Source organism: Lissotriton vulgaris, chromosome 10 (assembly GCF_964263255.1).
Source record: "Lissotriton vulgaris chromosome 10, aLisVul1.2, whole genome shotgun sequence".
Lineage (NCBI taxonomy): Eukaryota > Metazoa > Chordata > Amphibia > Caudata > Salamandridae > Lissotriton > Lissotriton vulgaris.
Genome location: NC_141698.1, coordinates 135,609,511 through 135,635,460, shown reverse-complemented (window position 1 = coordinate 135,635,460; position 25,950 = coordinate 135,609,511). Strand labels below are relative to the sequence as shown.

At 43.7% G+C, this 25,950-nt stretch overlaps 1 protein-coding gene across 1 annotated transcript in view; it reads left to right on the top strand.

The window, feature by feature from the left end:
* The first annotated feature begins 10,267 nt into the window (after positions 1–10,267).
* The window catches only part of GRAP (GRB2 related adaptor protein), a 423,512-nt gene continuing 407,829 nt past the window's right edge, over positions 10,268–25,950 (top strand). Inside the window, exon 1 of the mRNA XM_086940717.1 lies at positions 10,268–10,605. Coding sequence (XP_086796843.1) covers positions 10,528–10,605 — 78 coding nt within the window. The 5' untranslated portion in view covers positions 10,268–10,527. The remainder of the gene's footprint in view (positions 10,606–25,950) is intronic.

Genomic DNA, 25,950 nt, shown 5'->3' with positions numbered 1-25,950 from the left:
GGAAAATCTGCTGTACCCCCACCAACTCCTAGTGTTATTGGCCCCACCCCAGAGATGCAAACTACTTCTGGTCCAAAAAAAGTGACCAATCAACCAGCAAAGGGTTCTAAAGGTTTGGATACTAACTTGACATCAATTTCTTCTCCAAACAAGACTCAAGAACCAAAAACAAGGCCGGCTCGCTTTAAGACAATTAACTTGCCGCCGGAAGTTTCTCCCTTTGTGGTTGTATTGACGGGTGTACCACCACTGAAGGAGGGAAGAAGAGAAACTTTCGTTGAATTGAGAAATAAGTGTGCCCAGTGGCTTCAGCAGCATAAACCACTACCCATTCATATGAGTGGTGAAATACTTGCAGTCAGAAGAGGAGAGTGGGTAGGCAGGAATACTAAGACTATAGCAGGAGATGTTATAACTGTCAACTTTAGGGATACAGGGGTAGTGAATTATATATGTAACGCACCCAGTAGTGGACCAGCTACCCAAATTCATCCACTCCCCCTGTCCTATTTTTTGCCTATGCCACCCAGACAATACTCCCCTAGATTCAGTTATCCAATTAATAGAGGATATACTCATGCTCCACAACACACTATCCAACAGTGGCAGCAACCTTGGCAAGGTCTACCCCCTCCACTTGACCCCTTTATATCACAGTTTGCCCATTGGAATAGATTTTGTGCGCTCGATGAGGTAGACTGACTCATTCTTGATGAAACTTTCTGTTTACATCTTGATCTTGATAGGGGTGAAGAGGAGGACTCCCAATTTATATCATACTTGTCATGCCCTAAATCTCCAACTATGATGGCCAGCAGCCAGATTCAGTTAGCATCTTTTGCTCTAGAGAGGGAATGCTCAGAACCCCAAAGTCAAAGGGACATTACTGATACCAGTAGAGAAATTTTCAAGGAGAAAATAAAAATCCTTAGCTGGAACCTCGCGGGCATCCACAGGAAATTGGGCCTGCCTGAGTAGAGTGATTTGGTTGAAGCACATAAGATCTGCATGTTCCAGGAGACCTGGAGCACTGAACCACTCCACCGGGTAGGGTTCGTAACCTACTTTGTCCCGGCCGAGAAACCCAGGCAGGGGAAGGGGCGTCCTTCGGGGGGCCTCATTATCTGGGTAAGCATTTCCCTTAACTGCCGAATAACTTCTGAGCAGTTAAATAACCCAGACATCCTAGGTATTTTGTTGTCCAGCCCCTGTAAAGGTTTATCTCTAGCTCTATATAACGTCTATGCCAGAGGCACAAAAAATGGGTGCACCTCATCTGTAATATCAACCTGGAGGTGCAGCTTAGAGCTGAAAAGGATGCTGATTATACCTTGGTAGCAGGCGATTTTAATTGCACTTATGAGCCACTTCCCTTGGATGGTATCCCAGACCTGGGTGAAGAAGATAGTAGATGGGGAATTCCCACACTTACCATCCCTCCGATTAAACGCTGGACTCGCAGCGCAGTACAGCTAAATGCACTGACTCTAGAGTTTGGGCTAAGAGCCACTAATGGCCGTACATCTTCGGATCGGATGGGAGCTCCTACCTTCAACAGAGTTGGTCATACCTCGAGGATTGACTATATCCTGTTGGGATTAAAACTTTGGAGCCTGGTGGAAGATATGGTAGTTATACCGACCATGGAGAGCGACCATAATTCGCTTTCCCTATCCATCACGAACCCTTGGTCTAATGGTGCACTGCCGGCACCATCTACATCTATACATAAGGTTACTGTCTCTGCTTGTGGAAGACGCCTAAAGTGGAATAAAGTTGCTAGTGATGCAGCTAAACTTTCCAATATAGATGTGGTTCTTACGGCCTCTTAAGCAGAGCTTGATAACATTAACTTAGCCATGCTAGCGGATAGGGTAACACCTATTTTTGAAGCAGCTGTAAAGAATATAGGCGAAGCTTTTTGGGCAGAGGGTTCTGAAGGGAGGAATATGTCCCAGTACAAAACCAAGGGAATGCATGACTGGTACAACGCAGCATGTAGGAAAGCCAAGACTTGCTTAATCAAGGCCGTTAAAGGCAAATCACAACCCCTGATACAGTTAGCAAGGAAAGAGCACAAGAGAACATTAATACAAGCAACAAGCATTAGAAATGCAATAGGTCTCGCAGCATTAGAGTTAGTGCTTTTAGAATTGTTTATGGGTTTTTTTGTAAATCTTTAGCATGAGGTTGAGGGTGAGTGAGGGTGAGTGAAGGTGAGGGGTTGAGGGTGAGTGAGGGTGAGGCTGAGGGGTTGAGGGTGAGGGTGAGTGAGGGTGAGTGAGGGGTTGAGGGTGAGTGAGGGGTTGAGGGTGAGTGAGGGTGAGTGAGGAGTTGAGGGTGAGTGAGGGTGAGTGAGGGGTTGAGGGTGAGTGAGGGTGAGGGGTTGAGGGTGGGTGAGGGGTTGAGGGTGGGTGAGGGTGAGGGTGAGGGGTTGAGGGTGAGTGAGGGTGAGGGTGAGTGAGGGTGAGTGAGGGGTTGAGGGTGAGGGTGAGTGAGGGTGAGGGTGAGTGAGGGTGAGTGAGGGTGAGTGAGGGGTTGAGGGTGAGTGAGGGTGAGTGAGGGGTTGAGGGTGAGTGAGGGTGAGTGAGGGGTTGAGGGTGAGTGAGTGTGAGGGGTTGAGGGTGGGTGAGGGGTTGAGGGTGAGTGAGGGTGAGTGAGGGGTTGAGGGTGAGTGAGGGTGAGTGAGGGGTTGAGGGTGGGTGAGGGGTTGAGGGTGGGTGAGGGTGAGGGGTTGAGGGTGAGTGAGGGTGAGGGTGAGTGAGGGGTTGAGGGTGAGTGAGGGTGAGTGAGGGTGAGTGAGGGTGAGTGAGGGTGAGTGAGGGGTTGAGGGTGAGTGAGGGTGAGTGAGGGGTTGAGGGTGAGTGAGGGTGAGTGAGGGGTTGAGGGTGAGTGAGGGTGAGTGAGGGGTTGAGGGTGAGTGAGGGTGAGTGAGGGGTTGAGGGTGAGTGAGGGTGAGGGGTTGAGGGTGGGTGAGGGGTTGAGGGTGGGTGAGGGTGAGGGGTTGAGGGTGAGTGAGGGTGAGTGAGGGTGAGTGAGGGTGAGTGAGGGTGAGTGAGGGGTTGAGGGTGAGTGAGGGTGAGTGAGGGGTTGAGGGTGAGTGAGGGTGAGTGAGGGGTTGAGGGTGAGTGAGGGTGAGTGAGGGGTTGAGGGTGAGTGAGGGTGAGGGGTTGAGGGTGGGTGAGGGGTTGAGGGTGAGTGAGGGTGAGTGAGGGGTTGAGGGTGAGTGAGGGTGAGTGAGGGGTTGAGGGTGAGTGAGGGTGAGGGGTTGAGGGTGAGTGAGGGTGAGTGAGGGGTTGAGGGTGAGTGAGGGTGAGTGAGGGGTTGAGGGTGAGTGAGGGTGAGGGGTTGAGGGTGGGTGAGGGGTCGAGGGTGGGTGAGGGTGAGGGGTTGAGGGTGAGTGAGGGTGCGGGTGAGTGAGGGTGAGTGAGGGGTTGAGGGTGAGGGTGAGTGAGGGTGAGGGTGAGTGAGGGTGAGTGAGGGTGAGTGAGGGGTTGAGGGTGAGTGAGGGTGAGTGAGGGGTTGAGGGTGAGTGAGGGTGAGTGAGGGGTTGAGGGTGAGTGAGGGTGAGTGAGGGGTTGAGGGTGAGTGAGGGTGAGGGGTTGAGGGTGGGTGAGGGGTTGAGGGTGGGTGAGGGTGAGGGGTTGAGGGTGAGTGAGGGTGAGTGAGGGTGAGTGAGGGGTTGAGGGTGAGGGTGAGTGAGGGTGAGTGAGGGTGAGTGAGGGTGAGTGAGGGTGAGTGAGGGTGGGTGAGGGTGGGTGAGGGTGAGTGTGGGTGAGTGTGGGTGAGGGATTGAGGGTGAGGGGTAACAGTAAATCATTCATTCCTCACACACAAATAGAGGACATTCCGTTTAACGATCCTTCCAACAATCTATTCACCTGGAGCATTTTTACAAGACGACTCCTGAGAAGAAAGCTGCCGGAACAAATGAACGGCTGTGGACTGTCATTGAGAGACTCCCTTTTCCGCGTTGGTTTTTGTTTGGTCCAGATGGTTACGTGAGCGTCATCATGTGGCCATTATCATCAGCGTGGCAACAGTCGGTAAACTGAAGGGGTGAGCTCAACCTGTATGCTTTTTATGCCAGGCCCACCCCGCCAGTACCCACTCTAAGTTCCTGGTTGTGACGTCACGCAGCACAGGATGCGCAGTGCAGCGATTGGGTTTTAGGCGTGGAAAGTGGGCGGGACTTCGGGTTGTCACCGTAGACGTCAGCGGTTTTTGCGGAAGTGTATGATGATGGCGATGGAGTTAGGCAGACAGCAGCAGGAAGGTGCATTTGGCTCGTTACCTGTCGACCCACTTTCCCGGTTCACGTGCCCAGTCTGCCTGGAGGTCTTCGAGAACCCCGTGAGAGTCAAGTGCGGACATGTGTGAGTGTGACACCCGTGGACCGAAGCTCGAAAAGGACATAATGTGTCAGGGAAGCAAATTGGAAAACTGGCAGGGCCAGTGAGTGGGTCAGCGAGTCACTAATAGGAAAATTATAGGCCGCCGGAGGGTGAGGGTGGTGGGAGGAGGCCCCACATTGAAAATATGCGCGAGCTGCGGTTGTTCAGTGAAAAGTAAAGTAGCTCTGAGTCTTCACTGAGTAGCATATAGTCGAATGGACTGCAACGCTGCAGGAGAATGGAGTTGGTTGGAAGAGGGGAACGGTCACGACTTTAGATTGCAACTAGCAGTGTCGTAGGCAGGGTATCTGGGCCAGTGATTAAGTTGCCAGCCTAATACATTTCTGAAAATGGGGAAATCAGACGAATGTGGCGAGTAGTGCGGGTGTTGGAAAACTAATTGGGGATTCCGTAAATTGGTTACAGCAGAAAGGAGACTCAGTCTTGAAGGGCATCTCCGTGAGCAACGGAGCCGATGAAATTGGCAATAAGAACAAGCAAGACGGAGGGAAGAGAGGGGAGGGGGGAGGAGAAATGCGACACGGCGCGAGGGGAGGGGGGAGGAGAAATGCGACACGGTGGGAGGGGGCGGAGCGGGTAAAACACGACGGACGTGCACGCGCCCGTGACTTTTAAGGTCAATGCGCATGCGCATAAGCTTAATGCGCATGCGCATTGACCTTAAAAGTCACGGGCACTGCAAGGAATCGCCACGATTCCTTGCAGTGTGGATAAAGAGTGGATAACTCGCAATACTCTCGCCTTGCTCGATGCGCATGCGCATCGACAGGCGAGACCTAAAAAGGGAGTGGGAAGAGGCCTATAGGTATATCCTCAAAGAAGCTAGCTCTAAGAAAGATTCTAAATGTTTTTGGGACACTATAAGAGCTAGAAATAGGCCAGACAGTGACTTGATAACTTGCAACATACCAAGTCAGGCTTGGGTTAAACACTTTTCAAAGCTTTATTCCCGCCAAGATGATCATCTTACTCCCACTGTTCCTAATGCTCCTGAAGGGGGGGTTGTGGCTCCATCATCGTTCCCCCAAACTTGGGTTACCCATCCTGAAAATTTTGATTTTACACTCAAAGAAGTGGAAAATGCAATAGGCACTATCATTCCTTAAAAGGCTGCTGGCCCGGATAACATTCCTGGTGACCTATTGAGATTTGATACCCCGAAGTGGGGAAAACTGATCCATTCCCTCCTTGTTGCCATCTGTAGGGGCGCCCCTATCCCCTCTTCGTGGAAAGGGGCGGAGGTGGTCCCCATTTACAAAAAAGGTACCAGAGATGATCCATCAAATTATAGGCCCATTAGCCTGTTAGATATTAGCCAAAAGGTAGCTGGCAAGGTCCTACTGGTCAGAATACTAGACTGGATAGAAGAAAATAATATCCTTTCCGACTACCAGGCGGGCTTTAGAGTAGGCACCGGGACAATTGAACAGGCTTTTAGATTAATGATGGTGTATTGGAAAGTTGTGGTTATAGGCAAGGGCAGTCTTTATCTCGCGTTTATCGATTTAAAGACTGCCTTTGACCTTGTACCTAGGGAGACCCTATGGAATGTACTGGCTGGCATGGGGCTGCCTCACTATCTACTATCACTTCTTGTCAGGCTGCACGAAAATAGCTTTGCCCAGATTAGGTGGGGCCCAGGGGGGGAAAAAACAAGCAGTATCCCGGTCGAGAGAGGGGTCCGCCAGGGATGTGTGTTAGCTCCCACCCTTTTTTCCTTAAACATCAATGGGGTGGTTGAGCATCTCCGGGAACATCCTTCAGATGAACCATCCCTGGCTGGCGAGCGTATACCTACCCTCCTCTTCGCGGATGATACGCTTTTAATATCAAAATCCCCAATTGGCCTGCAAAGGCTTTTAAATAACTTCCAATCCTTTTGCTCCAAATGAGGCCTGGTAATCAACACAAGCAAGACAAAATACCTTGTGTTGAATCCCCCTAAAAAACCAGTCCGCCCACCTACTCTGAACGCTGAACCTCTGGAGAGGGTTGAAGTCTTTGACTATCTTGGAATCCGTCTATCACATAAAATGGAATGGACCCCACACTTGGACAAAATGCTTTTAACCCACAAGAGGATAACAGGAGCTCTTTTGAAAGAACAACGCTCCTGCATAACAAGACCAATAGCTGTTGTCCTCGAAATTTATTCGGCTAAAGGGGTTAGCTCTGCTCTCTACGGGGCAGAACTTTGTGGTTCATCCATTACCAATGATTTACCAAAATCAGAGAAGAAATTTTGTAGAGCGATTATGTCACTCCCTCAGGGCACTCCTACGGTCCCGCTGATGTTGGACCTAGGTTGTTGCCCAATTGACGAACTTGCAAGACTCCGTCCACTTTTGCTATGGGCTCGACTATGGCGAGTGGAGGAACTTGGTAAATATGCGCAAGGCCTAACGGAAATTATGTCATTATCAGGGTGGCATAAAATCAAATGGTTGAGAGACATGAAAACACTACTACTAAATTTGGGCTTAAATGAATCGTGGGTAAACAGATCCTCACCCCCGAAGTCAACTCTCAAGAAACTTTATTGGGACTGGATTCTGTTACAAAGGAACACTAGTACTACTATGGGCAGACTTACGAAGGATTTCTTGAGGTTTAAGGACCAACCAAAACGAGAAGTGTATCTTGATAATATTGAAAAACCCTTTGATAGGGCCTTGTATTTTAAATTTAGAGCAGGAACTCTTCCTTTGTATTCCTTCACCTCACGATGGAAATCCCCCGCACAGACTTCAGAGCTTTGCCCAGTTTGTCTAGATAAACCAGAGACAGTGGCACATTTCATGTTTGAATGTGGAGAGTATGCCCTTCCTAGGAGGGTTTGGCTTAAAAACCTATGTCGTCAGTTGGGCACTAGGCGTCACATGGATGCAATTCGGATATTAAGGTCTGACAGTCGTGCCATCTATGCTTGTGCCTTAGCTAAATTTTTATCATGGGCTTGGTCTATTAGAGCCAAAAGGCTAAAATTAATTGTTTAATTCCTTTTTAAAAATTGACTGCCATATGAACTTTTTTGAAAACTTTTCTTTTGTAAGTTCATGTTTGTTCTTTCTTAAAAATTTGGTGTATCTGTGATCTATGTACTGCTTTTATGATAATTTTTATCGAAATAAAGCCTTTTTGACTTTGACTTTGTTAAGACAAACAAAATGAGTTTCCTCACACAGGATGGTAAATGTTGAAGTGCAGGGAGAGCTGCTGAATGTGTTGATAACACACGTCAGACTAAGAGTGCAAGTGAGATAGGCGAGGAGTGGGAGTTCCCTTCTCCCAGCAATGCTTCTGTTCTCCCAGGAGGGCACCTTTGTGAGAGGACATAAACAACCCTGAAGTGGGTAACCCTGATTCATAACGTCCAAACTACTGTTCTACTTCTGGTTCCCATGAGATTTCTCTTGCAAATGGATCTATATCTTACTATGTGAAACTGTCTTCAAGAATTAGAACTCGTTCCTGGATGATCCTTCGGAATTGATCTTCGCTTGCCTTTCATTGTGAAGGGGAAGGATGTGTTGTATATAGCCTTGGTGCCTTCTGTGGCCCATTTGTTCTGTTTTCCCCTCCCCTTCCCAGGCCCATGGGATGTATTCCATAGAATGTTGGACACATGAAGCTCCAAATGTTAGTTGAACTGTCAGTACACTCTGCTGAGGCATTGAGCTTTCTCATTGTGATGCACTGCTGATCAATAAGTCTTTTACTTACCTTGAATGTTATAAGCATTATTGCAGCATTGTTGAATTGATACTTTGCACAAGGAATTACTAGCAATAGCCAATATCCTAACATCCTTCCAAGGACATCCGATATTGGCACTCATGTTATTAAAATGAAGGGCCTCAGATAACTGGCATGGGGCTCGAACACTACTGTCAGTGCTTACCTAACCCCATCGCCAATTTCCCCGCGGCGCGGGGGAGGGGGGCCGCGCGCGGTTCTCTTGACGAGCTCGGCTCGTCATGCGGCACGTGGCGATGTGCTGATGACGAGCTGACCTCGTCATGACCACGCCCGTTCCAATGGGATGCCCAGCACAGCAGGGAAATTATCGTACACTCTGTTGAGGCATTGAGCTTTCTCATTGTGATGCACTGCTGATCAATAAGTCTTTTACTTACCTTGAATGTTATAAGCATTATTGCAGCATTGTTGAATTGATACTTTGCACAAGGAATTACTAGCAATAGCCAATATCCTAACATCCTTCCAAGGACATCCGATATTGGCACTCATGTTATTAAAATGAAGGGCCTCAGATAACTGGCATGGGGCTCGAACACTACTGTCAGTGCTTACCTAACCCCATCGCCAATTTCCCCGCGGCGCGGGGGAGGGGGGCCGCGCGCGGTGCTCTTGACGAGCTCGGCTCGTCATGCGGCACGTGGCGATGTGCTGATGACGAGCTGACCTCGTCATGACCACGCCCGTTCCAATGGGATGCCCAGCACAGCAGGGAAATTATCCCCGCGTGCGCGTTCCACTGAGGTCATGACGAGCTCAGCTCATCATCAGCACAGCGCCACCGTGCTGCATGACGAGCTGAGCTCGTCATGGGCACCAAAGAGGTTAATATGTGTCAGTGGAGGGCACTGGCACTTATTTATAGGGGTCATGATTCATTCTGCGACTTTGACCTCAGCAAACAAGGGAAAGGGAAGGATTTTATATAAATGTTTTTCACACTTATTGATGGGCAGGGGTGCCACATGTGTGTCTCTATTTCTTAAACTCATCAACAAGTTCCGCAGGGGAAGGGGCGTCTTTTTGCACATAAGAACCTCATCCTCACTTCTTGAATTCCGAAGAAAGAAGCTTTTTAAGTAGTCCCACTGGGCCCTAGGCAGGGCCGGACTAGGAACCCAAAGCAGCCCTGGCACTTTTGTCAGTCCAGCCCCCGGAATTGCAAGTGTGAAGCACTGCTGCGTTTGTTAGTGGGGGCTGATATTGCAGCACCGCTGCAAAACCGGCCTGCTGTCACAAATCCGGCCCTCTCCACATCAAAACCTGCCCGCATCCTTCCAGCCTCACGCGGAAATGCCCAATTCCCAATGCCAAATGCCCGCTACGGTCAGTCTGGCCCTAGGTTTGCTAAAGTGAGTGTCTGAAAAGTTTCAGCGCTCCGTCCATCATTTCCTTGTGTTTGCTTTGTTCGCCCTAAGTTGGCAGGGTATGCCCAGACGCGGGTCCCTTGCTTACTTTGGCGCTGGATTCAAGCTAGCCTGGCTGATGAGGGGTGTTACCCCAAAATCGATCCTAGGGTGCTTGTTTCCGGTCCAGGGAAGACCTGGCCTGGCAGTTCGGGCTGGACTGTTCTCATGAGGCACAGGGTCAAGACTGATTTGCATATGGCTGGATTTGAACTGGGGTGGCGAAGTGAGCTAAAGAACAATGATGGATTCAACCCAGATCTTTGACTGGGGGTGAGTGTTTGAAAAGTTTCAGTGCACCGTCCGTCTTCTCCTTGTGTTTCCTAGGTTTGCTAGGCTCACAGCTGTTCAGCGCCAGGACACCCTCCCAGGTGATAGATAGTGTGCTCTGCTAATCTGCAAAGCATAACATAATAAGGTGTTGTTACTGATTTTATGAGCGCTGGCAGGGACCAGACGTGGCTTGAGCAGCAGTGGTCTCTTGAGAAATGTCATGGGCCCTGGCACTCAGTATTTTACAAACTAAGGGCTCCCTCACAGCACCGGGACAAGCCTTGTTCGTCACAGGGCCCTGCTGGCATACCCTCTCATACGCCATGCTTCGCTGTAAAAGTCACATCGCCGCTGCCATCCAACGGACTTCCTGTTTCGCGCCTCGTCAGATAGACTTTCTCACCCTTCTAAAAAGAGCAAAAACAGAAACGATAACGAACAGATCTCGTAGGCCGATGTCAGCCGAGCCGCCCCCGCAGGAAATGGGCGTCTACTCAGCCCGCGCGCGGAGACCTCCGGCTGCACCTCACGAGGCCCGTGTTTGAGGATCACCCTCACTGCTTGAGGGGGACCACGGGGTGGTGAGCCTCTGCCGTCCGGCCTGGACCCGCCGGGGGTCTGGAGTGCGGAGAACAGCAGCCTCGAGGGGATACATACCTGCGTGCCAAACTAACATGGAGGCCACCGCGCTCTACTCCTTCCAGGCCTCGGAGAAGGACGAGCTGGCCTTCAACAAGGGGGAGACCTTGAAGGTAAACGCCATCTCTCTGGACCCTTCCTGATTTATTTATTTATTTATTTATGCGTTTTTAATTTTATATAGCGCGTATTTTACCAGAAGGTGTCACAGCGCTTTACAAAAGAACCAGTTGCAGTACATAAGGGCTTCAGAGTACATGAATAATTACATAACACATACAAAACAGATACATATATCTAAACACAACCTGATGGGAGGGGAGCGTTTTTTTCTATTGTCCCCAGCTTGCTAATGTTCTTGGCATCGTAACAAAAGTAGCATTTTTAAAAGTAAGTAAAAAATACGGATTTTTTTTGAAATTTTAGTCTCATTTAAATACACTGGGGCAGATTTACAAGCCCCTTGCGCCACTTTTGCGTCACTTTTAACATGGGAAAAATGACACAAAAATGGCGCGAGGGGCTTGTAAATCTGTCCCACTATATTTAAATCAGTGACCTATCAGAGTGCAATCAGTAAGTGACACAATCGGATATTTTAAACCATGCAGGGCTGATTTGGCCCTTCACTCTCCTAAGGTCAGTAGAATTAATAGAATGAAGATAAGTAATGACAAGATCTGTTGGTGTCAGGTAGTAATAAACTTTGTGGTTTGCACTAATGTAGTACTCAGTATTTGAATAGTTTGTAGCCAGGGAATTTGGTCTTCTTTTTCTTAGTCCAGAATTCACGCTCTAAATATCTTTGGGAAATAAAAGATAAGCACCCTTAATTCTGTATCTATTCAGATAGCTGATGCTGCATTAACCTCGAATAAAAGTGCGGCGCGCAGATTACGCTTGTCCATTTTTAGTAATGAGGAACGTCAGAACGTGGTATAAAAATGCTGTTATATCTTTGAAATTAGCAAACATTTCCACTTCATATGTTTTAATTTAGATGGTGGGGGGAGAAGGGGGCAAAGAAGAAGCAATGGCAATTAAACTGCAAAATTTACTTGAACCATCCCCTTTTAAAAAAAATATTAAATATACATTTTTGTGTGACTGAATTAACTATGCAAAACAGGCAGTCTTTCCCTACCAGCTTTCTCTAAAATCAGTTTTTTTCAAAACGGGGTTTCATTTCCTGAAATGTAAACAGAAAAGTGTCAGGACTCTGTGTATCACAGTATCTGCCTCCCCTTGACAAGTAAGGCTCTTGTTATCAATAGAGTCAAGAGTGGGGTCTATATGTCTGATAATACCAGCCCACGTAAGGTAGTTTCTTCACAAGGGACATGGTTTTGGAAAGTAACATCTTCTGCGGCATCGAATGAGAGCTTAACTTCTATCTAACAGAGTCCTACACATATTTAAAAAATAAATACATTTAAAAAAAAATGGGCAATTTGGAACAGTAAGGTAAACACTCATAAGTCCAAAGCTTCAGGGAAGAACGTCTATTCATTTTCCAAATTAATAATTTTATATCTGGAAATAAAGAGGGATATTTTGGACAGCAAACTAATTCTAAAATAATGATAATTTGCAATTTTCAGGGGGTCTCCAATTTGAGACAATTATTTGAAAATGCCCTTTCCGTTTCATTTGCAAGGAATACATCTGCTGATCATGAAAGCGGTTAATCCTCTCTTGCACCCTCTAATGGACAAGGTTATAAGATTCTATTTTAGTCATAAAAGGAAGGTGCACAATTTGACAATTCAGCCTCTCCAAAAAGCATGTTGTCAGCAGGGCCGGACTGGGAACCAGAACCGGCCCTGGCAAAGTGCTCGGCCGGCCCCCCTCCCCCCCTCCGGGAGGAGAGGGGAGGGGGGAGAGGTGCGACCGCTCTGTGTGACAGGGCCGGTTTTCGGCCGTTTTTGTTACAGGGCCGTTTTTGCAGCATAACGGCCCTGTAACAAAAACGGCCCCAGGGGCCCAAAACCGGCCCCAACCATGCGGCCCACCGGGGAATTGCCCGGTGCTCTCAACGGCCAGTCCGGGCCTGGTTGTCAGGCTGTGTAGACGTTGTACAATTTCAAGTCTCAACAAATAGTTCCTGCAGACCAGCTGGTTCGCAGCAGGGCTTCTCGAGTATTGATCATTGTTACCTCGCAAGGAAGTCGTGTGGAAATGGTACAGGTGCCGCTGTTGCCGCTTTGTCAGTTTCTGTGCCTTAGCGGATCATCTGTCGGAGAAACTAAAGATCTGAAATAATCCCCTGGTTTACTATCAATCAAGTTTGCAGTTGGGCCTAGGTTAAGGTTGATCTGGAAGAACAACCAACCCAAAAAAACATAATTTTCAGAATGGATACAGATAGGACTGAGTGCATGTCCAGGTAATGTCTAGTCTACTCTTGGCTGACCTTCCATCAGTGATAGTTATCTTGTTCTCCCCTAAAGTAGGAAAAAAATAGGCAGTAACTTTGGTACATGGAGATAACTTGGTCATGCTGGTTTAGACACCATCTTAAACAAGATCAATCAATGCCCTCCAGCTTTATGGTGCTCTGACTAAATTAATATTACAAATCAACAAGATTCAAATACATGTGTTTGGAACAAGCTGAACCCAGTTTACCTGATCTAGAGTGTTGTAACTCTACCAATATCTGTGGATGTTGTTTTCATCATCATCATTGATCACTTTATTTCGGTCAAAAGACCATAAATGTGCAAGTAAAATACATACAAAAAAGCACGAGTCATTAAAACAATAAATAGAGAACAAGTCAATATTAGACATGAAAATAGATTAAACTAGATAGTTATCAAGGACTTGAAGATATAATTTCATAGTTAAACACAGGTATTTATCCAAAACTTTTCCTTCTACGCCACATGCCAAATAAAAAACGAGATACGGCAAAGACGAGAGGGGGGTGAGTATCATACGTTAAAACCCGGAGGCCTGAGTGCAATATCTAAACCCTGGATTCCTGCATAACGGAATCAGCCAGCATTTCCTTATAGTTTCATACGCAGGGCAAAAAAACATAACATGGCAAACATCTTCACGCTTATAATTACATGCCAGACAGGCTATATTTTCTGATTTTGCCCATTTGTAAGTGAATGCCCTAAGTGGTAGACTGCCATGCCTTAACTGGATGTAAAGCTTCCTCGCAAGGGGTGGATTAATTACATATAAGAATTCCTCCGCTCGCAATTCAGTTTTCACTAGGAGGAACTCTGCATACAGTCTTCCTAGGGAACCTGATCTCTGTAAAGCTAGTGAGTTCTGTTGCCTCAGCTGACTAATGAGTTCCAGTTTCGATATCCCCGGGCAACACACCTCAGGGGTCTCCCAGAGCTCAGACAAACCAATCCGGATACTAAGAGTCTTGATGTGGTGCAGCCACAGGATGTTCTTGCCTTTTAGAAGAGCCCAAACCCTAGAAATTCCTCTCTATATGAAGCCAGTTTGGGCACTGACCAAAGTCTCTTCCAATAGAGCATGGGGCGTGCTGCTACTAGCTCTTCTATTGATTCCAGCCCCAGATCAAGTCGCAGAGGGATAAGTGGTGTACTTAGTGGCAGGTCCAGAAGGCTCCTCATAAAGCCCTGCTCCACCCTCAGGAGATTAGATGTGTTTTTATGGCCCCAAAGTTCTGCCCCATATGTCGAGGGCGTTCTAGCCTGGAGTCGATATATTTCAATAACCGGGGCTGCCGGTTTGAAGTCCGAAAGTCTGTGGACTTTGCTAATGCCCCCTGTTACTTGGGATAGCCTAAGAGGTGATTTGGAAATTTGGGAACCCCAGTCAAAAATTTCCATCAAGGTAATGCTGAGGTAGACAAAAGTCTTGTTTTCTAGTAGTATGTCCTAGAATAAATACTTGTAAGGTTGAATCTCTGAACCTTTTGAGCACTTGATGGTGGGGAGGAGGAGCATTGTAAAATTTGTTCTGCAATATGACAGGTCTTTTCAGCTGCAGTTCTCACAGTTTATCGAGCCAAAAAAAATCCTATAATGCTGTATGGTGTGGAGCTCATGGCCCTAGATGGGAGGATAGACCTTAATTTGCTTGAAGGAAATGACCAAAGTGGGGCTTCCAACGCACCAAATACACGTTCATCCTTGCTACGATGAGTACACCTTAGCCTCTGCTAGAGCTCTGCATGGATTTGGGACTGATAGGTTGGAAAACTTTCTCTTTTGTGTTGGCGTGAATAGGTTCTAAGTCAAGTTATTTGCTTTTGGAATAGCAAAATAATGTATCTGTTCAACTTGAATGAGCAAATGCTCCTTCGGGTCTTGGCACAAAGTGTTTAGAAATATATACCCAGAGCAGCTCATATTTTAAGTAGGACTGCCGGCGATGATAATTTGCGTTCAAGGACTTCTGGGACTTGACCTCGGGATTTTCTGAGAGCTTCCAGTGTTTTTGATTATCTAGCCAGGTTTTCTGGTCCAGAATCTACTAATAAAAGCTTTAAAACTTAGAATTCAAATAAACCATGCTTGACAGAGAAAGGGTGCTAGGCAGAAGATGCAGTCTATCAATGAAGGATGTCTTTGGGAAATTAATGTAATATTTTCAACAGAACATATGCTAGTAGATTGCCCAATTTTAAGAGATAAAGAATTATTTACTGAACTTTTTTTTACATATGGTGTAATGAACTGTTTAACTGCCTGATACATATTTGTTAAAATGGAATTCTTAAATGTGGCCTCCCGTCTAGCTGATTTTTGTGTTTTAACAGATGTTTTATGGTTCTTGAATGTGGAACTTTTAAATGTTTAATCCTGCACAATAGAGTGCTATTTGTATGGTGGTTGTCTAAATAAACTAGCATTTCAGTATACACCATGAATACTTGATTTAATTAGCTTTAACCAGAGAAAGCATGTTCATTATCATTTTCATTATCAATTATGTGTAATCACTGTTGCATCTATGGATGACATTCAGTTTCCTGCACAATACTGGAGCTTTCCAGAATGTGAATCCTGTACACAGAATTTATACCTGTGCCCGAAACTAATAACTAGAATAAATCAAAGACTTTCCAAAAATGTACCTTATCATGGCATATTCCGTAAATTGAGGGGGGCATTTCCATTTTCTTTAAAATAATTTAATTTACAAATAGGTTTTCTGATATTTAGAACTGAATGGAACAAGAAACATCATTTTTTAAAGGGGTAATTCCTTCAAAAAGGCAATATTATTCTTTCTTGGTACTCCCTCATTAAGAAACATTGCTTTATCAACTTTTAAATGTCTCAGAAGCTCTCTAGATCTTCCCAGCTTTGAAGCTGCCACCGAATTATGGTTTCAGCATGTAGTGTTGCACTGTTCAGGTGCTGTGTACCCAGTCTCAAGATGCCATACTGTACCCTGGGTATGTAACACTTACAACGCAACTTTTAAGTCGTAATGCTGTTACAACGCAGCTATTACAACGCAGGATCCATTACATCGGATGCCATTACAACGCATGGCATTACATAGCAGATGCTATTACAACGCATACCATTACATCGTAAGTATTGGTAAGTATATAATTTTTTAAAATTTTATTTAATATTATATTATTGATTTAATTATTATTAATTATAAATAAATTTATTTATTTATGTTTTTAAATATTATAAATTAAATATATTAATTTAAGTAATTTTGGGGTACATGGGTGTTTTTAGGTTTTAGGGCAGGGTTTGGGTTTTGGGGTACAGGGGTGTTTTTAGGTTTTAGGGCAGGGTTTGGGTTTTGGGGTACAGGGGTGTTTTTAGGTTTTAGGGCAGGGTTTGGGTTTTGGGGTACAGGGGTGTTTTTAGGTTTTAGGGCAGGGTTTGGGTTTTGGGGTACAGGGGTGTTTTTAGGTTTTAGGGTAGGGTTTGGGTTTTGGGGTACAGGGGTGTTTTTTTTAGGTTTTAGGGCAGGGTTTGGGTTTTGGGGTACAGGGGTGTTTTTAGGTTTTAGGGTAGGGTTTGGGTTTTGGGGTACAGGGGTGTTTATAGGTTTTAGGGCAGGGTTTGGGTTTTGGGGTACAGGGGTGTTTTTAGGTTTTAGGGCAGGGTTTGGGTTTTGGGGTACGGGGTGTTTTTAGGTTTTAGGGCAGGGTTTGGGTTTTGGGGTATAGGGGTGTTTTTAGGTTTTAGGGTAGGGTTTGGGTTTTGGGGTACAGGGGTGTTTTTAGGTTTTAGGGCAGGGTTTGGGTTTTGGGGTACAGGGGTGTTTTTAGGTTTTAGGGCAGGGTTTGGGTTTTGGGGTACAGGGGTGTTTTTAGGTTTTAGGGCAGGCTTTGGGTTTTGGGGTACAGGGGTGTTTTTAGGTTTTAGGGCAGGGTTTGGGTTTTGGGGTACAGGGGTGTTTTTAGGTTTTAGGGTAGGGTTTGGGTTTTGGGGTACAGGGGTGTTTTTAGGTTTTAGGGTAGGGTTTGGGTTTTGGGGTACAGGGGTGTTTTTAGGTTTTTGGGCATAGTTTGGGTTTTGGGGTACAGGGGTGGTTTTAGGGCAGGGTTTGGGTTTTGGGGTACAGGGGTGTTTTTAGGTTTTAGGGCAGGGTTTGGGTTTTGGGGTACAGGGGTATTGTAGGGTTCAGGGGTAGGTTTGTGTTTTGGGATAAGTAAATTATATTTACCATTTTTAAATTAATTAAAATGTATTTAATAAATTAAATTAATTTTATTACATTAATTACATTTTTAAATTAAATTCATTAAATTAAATAAATTATTTCAATTAATTTAATTTATTTTCAATTATAAAAATATGTACATTAAATGAATTTCATTATTTTAATTAAATTAAATTATTTCCTTTTTTTATTAAAATTACATTTATTAAATAGATATTATTTTATTAAATTAAATTAATGGCTATTTTAAAATGTATTTTAATTAAATTAATTAAATTAAATTAATTAAATTAACTTAATAACATTTTTAAAAAAAAGGTATACTTACCTATACTTACGATGTAATGGTATGCGTTGTAATAGCATCTGCTATGTAATGCCATGCGTTGTAATGGCATCCGATGTAATGGATCCTGCGTTGTAAAAATTCCGTTGTAACGGAATGCGTTGTAAAAATCCGCGTTGTACTGACACCAATCCTGTACCCTGCAGGTTCTCCTATCAGTTAAGGACCATGCCTAGTAGCTTGCTTAACTTACCTTGAGTTTGCAAAGTCAGGGATGGGAGGCTAACGAAAAGCGTCGGTTTCAGGATACTCATAAAGAAATTGACAAGAGATAAGTACCACAAAAGGTCCATCTAGACATGAGGGATCTACACATTTAACATATTTATCTTACTTAGAGTAAATCGGCTTTACTTCGTAGAAAAACAATGCAATATAATTTCACTGCACAGGAAATTATACTTGTTACCATAAGACATGTCGGTTTAATTTGAAATCCACTGTATTGTCATGACTGCAGGTTGTGATAATGCATTCACCAAAGTGTGGTGCTACTGCTCAGAAACCAGCCTCCCCTGCTCCAGTGTAATACAGACTGCATGCCCATTAATTTCATGCAAGCTCCCAAGTGTGTATATTGTGTTTGTCTAGCTTGCATGTCCAAGTGTCTGCTCCCTATATGTACTAATAAGTTCTCTAAGCGTCATTGTGCATGCTTAGATATCCAATTACATTTCCTTGATGCGTATCCTAGTAGGAAACTAGGGCTATGTGGTCGGAGTACCAGAGTCTTGATGCGAGCTGCGACCGAGCCCTCAAATTGTCCAAATAGGATGACCCCAGCGATGAATAGGTTTCAGTAAAAGCAACCTTGCCTCACCTTCATCAGGTTGGACTGATGTTTTTAAAGAAGCCCTTTATTGAGATTTTTCGCACATTAAACAACTGTTTTGAAAAAATTGAAACATTGATTTACAAATTACAAAATTCAGGGGATCAGAATTTCTAACAACAACAATCTTTGCACCTGTCTGAGAAACATCTCTGTACTACAAAACAAACTCTTCACCTACAATAAGGAGTTCAGTGGCGGAAAAGCTGTGGCAAAGGAGCGGGGATCTAAAAGTCATTAAGATGCAGCATGTCCCATTAGCTTCCAGAGTATCCATCATTTTACAGGTATCACACCCGATGGTTGCACAAATTACAATACAATGTACATAAATGAATCACGGTATTCAATTGGAAGTGGCGATGCGGCGTTAGGGGTTCTGGTCATCTGACCTGCATGGTCAGTATAATGAATGATTATGTCTCATATTACAGAAGTGTTCAGGAAGGTGCCATATGCATTTTCAAATACATCCATCTGGTTCTTTAGTCTATACATGACATATTCACCATACACTATATGTTGCATTTCGGACCACCACTCTTCATGAGAAGGTACCATGGAAGATTTGCAGTGTCTTTTTATACAGACCGTGGGTACTGCTAGCTAAACCGCTCGCCAACGAAGTGTAATCTTAAATAAACCCACTAGACAGCTAAAGAAATAAATTAAAGCAACTCTATGGCTCTACCAAGCCAAAGTAAAATAAATATAACATGAAGAGGAAAATGTTTTAAAAAAAGAAGGAAAATTAATAGTGGGTAAAACAATAACTAAAAAAGAAAAATCGGTTGGATAACCCATCTCATATTACGCTTTGAAAAATGGAAAAACGAAGATTGCATGCTGTATATCGTGATACTTCTTGTGACCGTCCATTAACACCTTTACTGCTAAGGCAATATTTTACTGCTCATTTAATTTCCATTGAAATCAATGAAAAGTGCATGACGAGTTACCCTTGTCATTAGCAGCCAAGAGGTTAAGTACACAAAGTTGAATACTAACTTGGAGTTTGTCCCACTGAAGATTTTTTTGTCTTCTAACTTAGAAGAAATTGTAGATCAAAACGATATGAAACAGAATGCACATAGAAGTGTTGGGAACAACTGGTTGCCCTGCTGGCTAGTCAGGCCATGAGTTTGAAAAGTCTACCCTCTTCCTACATGTCAGAATGTCTACTCTTCTGACACCTTATGTAGAGGAATATATTAATTTCTCTTTTTCTCCAAGTTTTGTGTTCTTTTATCGATGTAACACCCATCTTGTGAAAAAAAGCTCTCTCATTTGTATTTACCTGATGTGGTACTTAAATCCTGGAAATTATGGAAGACGGCGTTAACCAAAATGGTGGGTCTAAGTGGGAATGGAGGCCCTTTGGCGAAAACAGACAAAACATTTTTGCAGATAGACCAAACACCAGTATATGTATACAGAGTGGTCAAGACTGAGACAAATCGTACTTAGATCACAGAATGGCTCTATTTAGTCTCAGCTCTTCTAAGATACCTGGTCTGAGAATCTACTCAAGCACATATCATATTCAAAATAGTCTGACCCACTTGCAAACCTCTTTATTGTAAATCGCCCAGCTAGCCTCTTCAGAAAATATCACCCTGTGCCCCAAACAAACCTCTGAGATTAGCAGACCACATCCTGATGCTTCTCCCACGTAGACGCACAACCTGCGGTGATCTCATATTTGCTGTCAGTGCACCTAAACAGTGGTACTAGGGCTGGGCACTTTTTTCCATTCCACACTAACCGCCAGCGAATCATAGTGCAGATGATCTGTGAAATTTTGCAAATCTGGTCTATCTGTCCGTGGATGAAAAAAGGCAGAAGGCAGCCAAAGAACTGCCCAAACACTATAAACAGCTTGCTTTGTGGGCAGTTCTGGTGATTGGCAGTTCTTCCTAGATCATGTTATGCTGGCCAGAGAACTAACAAAATGCCAGAAATGTGGATATTCATAGTTTCGCTGCAAAGCAGATTTGGACCGCTTTTATACCTCAATTTTGTGTTTCAAACTGATTGAGAAAAAGGACACATTTTGCCTGTTTCATGTTACCATCTCTTTTGGATCACACTTTGCGGAACCCATTGCCGGTGGGCTTTACTTCACTCCTGTCATTCATCAGTTCCAGCATAGCCACCAAGACACTTGGGTTCAATGAAGGTTTCTTGATCTGTGTGTCTGTATCTTCTTAACACTTACATGCACTTCTTAATTGGAAGTTAGTATGCGCTGTGCAATCCACAAATCTTTTTACTATCCCTTACTATCAATTCTGGATATCATATCCAGGAGATGTATTGCTCACTCTCTTGAACACAACCAGCCACTCACTTGTGTTCCAAACCTGACTGCTAACTAAAGTGCATTCAACCACAACAGGCTGTGAAAATGCGTGTGTTGTTATTGAAGCATGTTCGTTTGTCCACACTTTTGACAGAAGAGTTGAAGGGTTAGTTTCTCATGATCGTTGTTGTTTCCTTCTCATATCTCATAGATATGTCTGCTCAGATACAAGGTCTAGAGATGGGCTTTATCCTTCACTTCCTGGCTCTCACGCTTCACTTCCTGTGCTCCTCCTCCTGCTAACTTCCTCTCAGTTGCATGTGTTGTTATCTACTTTCTGAATTCAGAACTATCTTCCCCAGAAATATTTTCATGATGTTGAACTTCGTTATCCTGGGTGTGGTGGAACTTGGCATGGTCTACACCAAAACGACAACTAAATTTACCACTAATCTTAGTTTCTGAAGTAGGGTTCTGCTTGTAGTAAAGCGCCTCGTCATGGGTTGTAAGTGCTATATAAATGCAGTAACAATATCATACATTATATGCATGATCCCTGATGCCTTTTTTTAACCTAAGCTTTAAAAAAACTAAGCCATGGAGGCTACCATTGTTCTGTAGTATATCAAAGTGAAGTTAATCATGGGCTGTGTGAGGAGACACCAGCAGCTGGTTCCTGATCTTGGGGTGAGGAGGGTTCCCAGAAGATGGATTAGTTCCAAGCCATTAGGATGTTAACAAACTAGTCATCAGATAGCAGCCAATAGTGATGGGCAATCTTAGGAAAAATAAAGCTACTTATCCTACTACTATTATGCTTGTCAAAGGAGAAAGAGCTTTAAAGAAATCTATTCTTGTTATTGAACTTTAAGCTGGACACACAATATAATGTGAAGACAAAAAGTATTGTGCAGTCTCCTTTTAAAGGCTTCATTTAGGAAGATCAAATATGTAATGTATTGAATGAGGGTGCGTGCACTGGTCATTCGATTTACAATTTGATGATATAAGAAATTGAACACAGGCATAGTCTTACTAACCTCCTTCTGGTAGACTCTCACTGGGCGTGGACAGTACCAATCCTGGAACAAGTCACCAACGTCAGGATTTGTAGATCGAAAACCAACCTGCCCATTAATCAAGTTTATAATATAATGTGTGTGAACCATGAACTTTCTGGCAAGAAAACAAAAAAAGTTACATTCGCGTGTGCTAAATGAATTTCTAATTAGCTTATTTCAAACCTATTATTAGGCCTCACATATACCGGCACTAAGGGGGTTATTTACAAGGCCATTGCGCCACTTTTGCATATTTTTTAACATGAGAAAAGTGATGCAAAAGTGGTGCAAAGGCCTTGTAAATCTGCCCCTAAATGTACACCTTGGCCTAGATTTACTAATGCTTTGTAGCAGGTTTGTAACCTCTTCCCCAGAGGTGGACTGTAGATAGGAGTATCTTCCTAGGCGAGGCCTATAATGAAAAACTTGCAGATGAAACAAAACTGTTCTTTAAACTAAATAATGCTGGAACTAGAAAACAAACTGCCTGGGATGCCTGTAAAGCAGTTATCAGAGGGAAAATCCTCAGCATCACATCGAAGAGGAACAAAGAAAAGAAGTTATTTATTGAACAGATTGAAAAAGATTTGTTATCTCTAGACGCGGACCTCAAAACTGACAAATCCAGCAAGTCAATCTCTGAAATAGAAGAAAACATAAGAAACAAGAAAACAGAGCTGAATGACTTCCTGGAAACAAGAGTTAGAGATAAATGGGAAGCCGGAGAAGGTTGCGGGAGGATCCTGGCCTGGAAAGCAAAAACCGAAAGAACTAAAAATAGGATCACAAAGATACAAAGAGAAGGCAATCCAGGATACACCTCAGAAAGCAGTATAATTAGGCAAGAATTTAAACACTTTTTTGAGGATCTTTACATGGAAGACCGAACTAGCTCTGAAGACCAAATACAGAATTTCCTAAATGATATTACTATTCCGGCAGCTTCTCAGGAACAGAAGCTTGCTCTCAATCAAGAGATCTCGAAAGAGGAAGTCAGAGCTGCAATTAAGACCCTTAAAAGAGGGAAAGCCGCCGGCCCGGACTCCCTACCAAATGAACTATATCTACATCTCCAAGAAACACTGCTAACACAACTTACTGAAGTTTTAAACTGTATTTTTCTAGATAACCAAAAACTCCCAAACTCCTGGAATGAGGCAATCATTAACATTATCTTAAAACCAGGGAAAGACCCAACTAAATGCAAATCATACAGGCCCATCTCCCTCTTGAATACGGACTACAAGTTATACACACAGATTCTGGCAAAATGACTAGGGGCAGTGGTAGGGTCCCTAATCCACCCAGCCCAAAAGGGTTTCCTTAAAGGCAGGCAAATACATGATCTATCCCACGAGCTCATCGCTGCCATTGACATTGCAACTCACTATACTGTCCCTTTATCTGTAATAAGTTTTGACGCAGCAAAAGCATTCAACCGAGTCAGTTGGCCCTTTCTGAAGAACCTCTGCCTTAACTAAAGACCAAGAAAGTATTCTTTTATCTTGATCCTGCTGGCTAGAAGAGAGATCTGCATAAACTGGGTTAAACTATCTACACCAAAGCATACGGATTGGCTAAACTCCATATTAAGAGTATATAAGCTAGAGAAGCAGAGGAAACACACTAAGAAAAACACATTCTGGAATCTGTGGGAAAGGTACAATCTGAGAAATATTAGAGGGTCCAATGATTAAGGCAAAGGAAACAACGATTTCAAGTTAATTACTCGACCCGAGTAGTCATAATGACTAGCTCCCCTACCGCCGAAAATCTTGTGCCTTTCGGTTTGGACAAAAGAAGGCCCCAAAAGGACAAGGATAAAAAGTACTTCACTCATGGCAAATCCGGGTCTCACACTCCAAAGCTTGAATGGATACTGGAGCTTTCGACTCCTCCTTACCTCAAGGGAATTTGCTGGATGAGGACACAAAAAAATACCCCCCCCAAAAAAACAGGTTTGTAAAGCAAACCCGATGCAAAGTGTAATTAAGAGTGCACTATTCATTAGAAATCATGATTTGCATTGATTAGTTTCCCAAAGTAATTTAAAGCTCCAGAATGCGCTGCTTTGTTCTACACTGCATCTAGTGGGCGTTCAGTGGGTGGCGCATGGGTGTTCCCTTGCAGCCACTAATGAGTTTTTGCACAAATCCCTGTCTGCAAACAATTGTAAACAGGGATTTGCTCCAAATTCCTATGCCTCCTCTAAGCAAGCGAAATGAGGAGAATTTTTTCCATTTCTCCTCTTTTTTGCTACGTTGCATGCATGCATGCACACATAAAAAGCAGGAAAAGTGTTAAAGGATAGTTTTTGTACTGGATGGATCCTTCCAGTACAAAAAATGTTCCTTACAGAACGCACTCAACCTTGCACCATGCACTATCAGGCAAGGGTGTATGTGTTGATGCATGGCAGCTAAACGTGCGCCAACGCAGGGAGAGAAAATAATAGCACCATATTTTAGTGTATATGGTACTGTTCTGCCCTCTCCCTTTTGCACAACGCAATGCAGCACCTTTATTTGCATTACTTTTTAGTAAATTGAGGCCTAAACATATGTGTGTGCTCCAACAAGCTCAGAGTCACGTATGGGGATCTTTCGTCAACCATGGCGAAACTGGTCTTGGGTTGCTTGTGTTCTGGTAGGTCCTGGCCTGGCATTTCAAGCTGGACTGTTCCTATTGGAGCAGGTTCAAGACTGATTTGCATATGGCTGAGTCCATACCGATTGCTTGAAATGCTACCTGTGCGATTGCTATTAGGTAGACATATTGCAAGCATTCCTCCCATCAACTATTGTGTGTTTGATTAGGGTTAGGTTGATGACAGGGTAAAAGGAATGACATTAGTGTTAGCATTCGGATTAGAGTTTGGGTCAGAATTTGTGAAGTGGTAGGGAAAGGGTTAGGCCTGACCTAGGTGAGGGTTTGAGTTAGTTTAAGTTGACGGTAGTTACTGAGACCAGGGTTAGGTTCAGATTGAAGTTTACGGTCAGGGCCACATTAGTATTAAGGAAATGGTAGATGTCAAGGTTAAGGCTCATGTCAGAGTTAGGGTTAGAGACGAGGTAGAAGTTAGGTACAATGTATTGCTAATGTTAGGTTTATGTAAGAGACTAAGGGACAGACGTGTCAAGCTTTTTTGTAGTAGCAAATTGCCCAATATGCAGAATCAGCTGTTTGCGACCGGAAAAAAGCATTATGATATACATCAAACCCAAAATCCGATTTGGTAATACATTACCGAATTGCAATTCGGGCTTGCAACCAAGTACCAACTTGGTATGTGGAAGTGGGGTCCCTTCCAAATACCGAATTGCAAAGGTATGTATTAATGTTTTGCGTCCGCATTCGCAAACGGGAAGGGGACCCCAAGGGGCCTGTTCCCCTTTGTAACTGTAAACAAAAATGTTTGTTTAAGAGGATGCAGTACTGCCTCTTCTTAAAAAAACACAAAGAAAGAAAGAAACATTTCTTTGTAAACAATTTTCCTTGAAGGGAAACAGGCTGCAATAAAAAAAGTCAGCTTTATTAAAAAGCAATCACAGACATGGTGGTTTGCTGACACCTGCAGGCCACCATCCCTGTGATGGATGAGATTCCAGTGGGGCACAATTTAGAAATCGCATTTCCTAATGTTAATACATCTGGCCTATACGTTCTGTTTGAGTGTTCAGCGTCCAGGTTACTCCATCACAAATACAATGGATATCCCATCCTCCAAATTACAAGTGCATTATTTTATATCCAATGGCACATGTTATACAGCGGACAGGATATCCATCACTTTTGTGACGGAGTAACCTGTGTGCCGAACTCTAAATCAGGCCCTAAGTAATTGTTATGGCCAAGGTGTGTTTTAGATTAAATATTAGATTATGTGTATTACTGGGATTCATCATTTAGATAAGGTAAGAAACAGTTTAGGGTAACAAAGCTGACTGCTAACAAAGGTTAAAATGAGAGTTTGAGTTTGGTTTACAGGCATTAAAAAATATATATTTTAAATAAAGCATAACACTGAGACTCTAAAATCAAAATAGAAACAGTTTCTATTAAAATATTTTCAAACAAATAGATTGACAGACATTTTCTTTTATTTTTCCTATTATGTTTTATTTTCTAAATATAGAATACAATAAAATATACAAAAATACATAATGTACATCGGCTGATCAAAGAATACAAATAGGAAACCAGTTAATCAAGAAGCAACTGTACATCCAGTTTGGAAAAATAATAGAGAAATTAAAATAAAATAACAATATTATCTCACAA